This window comes from Otolemur garnettii, unplaced genomic scaffold (assembly GCF_000181295.1).
Source record: "Otolemur garnettii isolate 467f Iridium unplaced genomic scaffold, OtoGar3 scaffold00292, whole genome shotgun sequence".
NCBI classification, from domain to species: Eukaryota; Metazoa; Chordata; class Mammalia; order Primates; family Galagidae; genus Otolemur; species Otolemur garnettii.
In genome coordinates, this window is record NW_003852687.1 from 175,703 (window position 1) to 179,668 (window position 3,966).

Sequence of the window (3,966 nt, forward strand, 5' to 3'; positions counted from 1 at the left end):
TTACATAGTATCTATATTGTATTAGTTATTATAATTAACCTAGAGATGATTAGAGTATACAGGAGGATATGTGAAGGTTCTATGTAAATATTACACCGACTTTATATAAGGATCTTGAGCATCCATGCATTTTGGTATCTCTGTGTGTGTGTGTGTGTCTGTGCATGATATTCTCCTGGAACCAGCCCCTGCCCAGACATTGAGGGACAACCATATATATGTGTGTATATGTGTGTGTGAGTAGACAGTAGAACCTCCAAAGAACCTTCCTACATTGACCACCTCCTTAAGTTGACCTGCTTTATTTTTTTTTAACTTTCTATGTCTTTTTTTAACACAATATTTATTAAAGTTGTTCAATATACAATTTCTCCTTTTTCATTTCATTTATTTATTTTACCTTTTGGAGACAGAGTCTCATTATGTTGCCCTTGGTAGAGTGTCATGGAGTCACAGCTCACTGCAACCTCCAACTCTTGGGTGTAAGTGATTCTCTTGCCTCAGCCTCCCAAGTAACTGGGACTAAAGGAGCTGGCACAACGCCTGGCTATTTTTTGTTGCAGTTGTCATTGTTGTTTTAGCAGGCCAGGGCTGGGTTCAAACCCACCACCCTCAGTGTACATGGCTGGCGCTGTAACCACTGTGCTACAGATGCTGAGCCATTTTAGAAGCCATTTATTGTGAAGGTAATTCTTTTGTCTGACGACAAACAGCAGTCATAGTGATTTACTCTGGACCTCCACCTTGAATATATTCAATTTTTCCTTGAGACAAAGTTTCCTTTTGTATTTCTTCTTTTTTTTTTTTTTTTTTTTTGAGACAGAGCCTCAAGCTGTCCCCCTGGGTAGAGTGCCTTAGCATCACAGCTCACAGCAACCTCCAACTCCTGGGCTCAAGCAAGTCTCCTGCCTCCACCTCCCAAGTAGCTGGGACCACAGGCGCCCGCCACAACGCCCAGTTAATTTTTTGGTTGCAGCCGTCATTGTTGTTTGGTGGGCCCTGGCTGGATTTGAACCCACCACCTTAGGTGTATGTGGCCAGTGCCTTAGCCACTTGAGCCACAGGCGCCAACCCCCTTCTGTATTTCTGAGGTAATGTTTTTATTATTTCTTCAGGGTCTGGTGGACCCTGATACATCAGCCAATCTGGTGATTTACTTCCCTTAGAATACTGGGAAATTGCAGGAGAGTGAGACGGTAGCCCTGCGGATCTCAAAGCTTCTGATACATTGGGTTTAGGATTGTCTCTTCTGTCAGGAAATTGTATTAATGGAGTGTGAGGCTTGACCACCTGGACCACCCTGCAGGCAGACGTCATCTTGCTGCCCATCATGACCCCCCAAGTTGGCCTGATTGTCATAGACTGGACATGCACCATATGTGCACATCAGCACAGCAGGCTTAGTTCCTCATGTTGACCACCTCTGTGTGTTGACCAGTTTGTTACAGTGGTCAACTTACTGAGGTGCAACTGTAAATATAAATATACATATGCACAAAATGATGATACAGCTGGCCCACAACTTAGTGTTTTGACCTAAAATTTTTCAACTTGACAACGGCGCAAAGGTCATACACATTCAATAGGAACCTTATTTTGTTTTGTTTTTTGTTTTTTTATCTCATTCTTTGCCCTGAGTAGAGTGCCATGGTGTTATAGCTCACAGCAACCTCAAACTCTTGGGCTCAAGAGTTTCTCTTGCTTCAGCCTCCAGAGTAGCTGGGACTATAAGCTCCTGACATGATGCACAGCTAGGTTTTCTATTTTTAGTAGAAATGGGGTCTCTCTCTTGCTCAGGCTGGTTTTGAACTCCTGAGCTCAAGGGATCCTCCTGCCTCAGACTCCCAAAATGTGAGGATTACAGGTGTGAGTGCCCAGCTCCTATACAGAAACCTTGCTTTGAGGACCCATGCAGCTGTAGTGTTTCTTACTTTCAGTAAAGTTTTCAATAAATTACTTGAGATATTCAATATTTTACTATAAAATAAACTTTATGTTAGGTGCTTTTGACCAACTGTAGGCTAATGTAAGTGTCCTGAGCATGTTTTAAGGTAGGCTGGGCTAAGCTGTGATGTTTGGTAGGTTATGTACCATTTCGGCTTATGATATTTTCAACTTACAATAGGTTTTATCAGGATGTAGACTTTAGTAGGTCGTGTGTGTGTGTGTAAGTGGTGTGTGTGTGTGTTTGTATGTGTTTATATGTGAGTTCATGAATGAATGTATATATACAGAGAGTGCCAGAAAATGTATACACATTTCAAGAAATAAAAAATCTATACTAAATTTGCAATACTCAAATCACATTTGACTTCTGCAATTACAAGAGGTGAGGGCTGGGGGTGGTGGCTCACACCTGCAATCCTAGCACTCTGGGAGGCCGAGGTGGGTGGACTGCTTGAGTTTAGGAGTTCAAGACCAGCCTGAGCAAAAGCGAGACCGTGTCTCTACTAAAAATAAAAAAACTAGCTGTGTATCATAGCAGGCGCCTATCGTCCCAGCTAATTGGGAGGCTGAAGCAGGAGAATCATCTGAGCCCTAGACACTGAAGTTGCTGCTGTAAGCCAGGGGTCCTCAAACTTTTTAAACAGGGGGCCAGTTCACTGTCCCTCAGACCGTTGGAGGGCCGGACTGCGGGCCCCGGGACAAGTCAGCTGCTAAGCAGGACAGGCAGTGGCAGCAAAAACACCCAGTGGGCCAGATAAATGTCCTAGGCCAGCTGCATGTGGCCCACGGGCTGTAGTTTGAGGACGCCTGCTGAGCTACAAAACCATAGTGACAAAGGGAGATTCTATATAAAAAAAAATTACAAGAGGTGCTCAAAGCATTTTGTATTTGTCCAGTATATATTGAATATTACAATTTTAATACTGCAGTTTTTTCCTTTCTTAAAATGTGTATGCATTTTTTGGCACCCTCTATAGGTATATGTGTGTGGGTGTGTGTGTATATATAATATGTATATGTATATGTGTGTGTGTATATATATATATGATGATTACCATAATTCTTCTTCTGAACCATCTGAGAGAAAGTTGAAAAGATGATTCTCCATTATCCTTAAATACCCCTGTGTTTTCCAAAACAAGAGCGTGTCCTACATGGCCATGGTAGGAGCATCAGAATTGGGAAATTAGCACCAATGGACCACGGCTGTTCAAGCCACAGTCTCCATTCAAGTGTCACCTCCTGCTGCACAATCTTTCACTTTTCTGCTCCAGGATCGAATCCAGGGTCATAGTTATATTCAGTTTCTTTTTAGTCTTCTTCAGCCTGTCACACTTCCTTGTTCTTTCCCCATCTTTTATAATCATGTGTTTTTGTTTCTTTTCTTTTATAGTGAACTATTTTTAATTTTCAAAAGTTGACAAAATTAACATATAGTAAATTGAACTTTTTAATGTATGTAGTTCTATATTAATATATTAATATTAATAGGCATAGTTGTGTACACCTATGAGTTTTTTTTTTTTTTGAGACAAAGTTTCACTATATTGCCCTCAGTAGAGTGTCATGGCATCACAGCTCACGACAACCTCAAATTCTTGGGCTTAAACGATTCTCTTGCCTCAGCCTCCCAAGTAGTTGGGACTACAGGCGCACGCCACAACAACCAGCTATTTTTTGGTTGTAGTTGTCATTGTCATTTGGCAGGCCCGGGCTGGGTTTGAACCTGTATGTGGCCGGTGCCCTAGCCACTGAGCTACAGGTGCCAAGCCAGTTTTAACTCATGTATAGACTATGTGTCTACCTCACTATAGTAAAGCTATAGAAGATCTCCATCGCTGACACCACCCCCCAAAAAACTCCCCTGTGGGCTCGGCGCCTATAGCTCAACCGGCTAAGGCGCCAGCCACGTACACCTAAGGTGGCGGGTTCGAATCCCCAGCTTGGACCCGCCAAACAACAATGACGGCTGCAACCAAAAAATAGCCGGGCGTTGTGGCGGGCGCCTGTGGTCCCAGC

At 42.9% G+C, this 3,966-nt stretch overlaps 1 protein-coding gene across 1 annotated transcript; it reads right to left on the minus strand.

The window, feature by feature from the left end:
- Positions 1 to 726: 726 nt before the first annotated feature.
- Positions 727 to 1,332, minus strand: LOC100952274 (28S ribosomal protein S36, mitochondrial-like). The gene is made up of 2 exons (XM_003803281.1): positions 1,063 to 1,332; positions 727 to 780 (listed from the first exon to the last, which is right to left on the minus strand). Exons 1-2 carry the CDS (start codon positions 1,330 to 1,332, stop codon positions 727 to 729), a joined length of 324 nt encoding a protein of 107 aa, XP_003803329.1.
- Between the last annotated feature and the right edge of the window lie 2,634 nt (positions 1,333 to 3,966).

What these genes read in the sequence shown, in the direction of transcription:
- LOC100952274 (XM_003803281.1), bottom strand. Translation starts at nt 1,332, where the DNA reads ATGATGGGCAGCAAGATGACGTCTGCCTGCAGGGTGGTCCAGGTGGTC. An exon ending in ACAGAAGGGGGTTGGCGCCT is followed by an intron (nt 781 to 1,062) that starts GTGGCTCAAGTG and finishes GAAATACAAAAG; the next exon opens with GAAACTTTGTCTCAAGGAAA.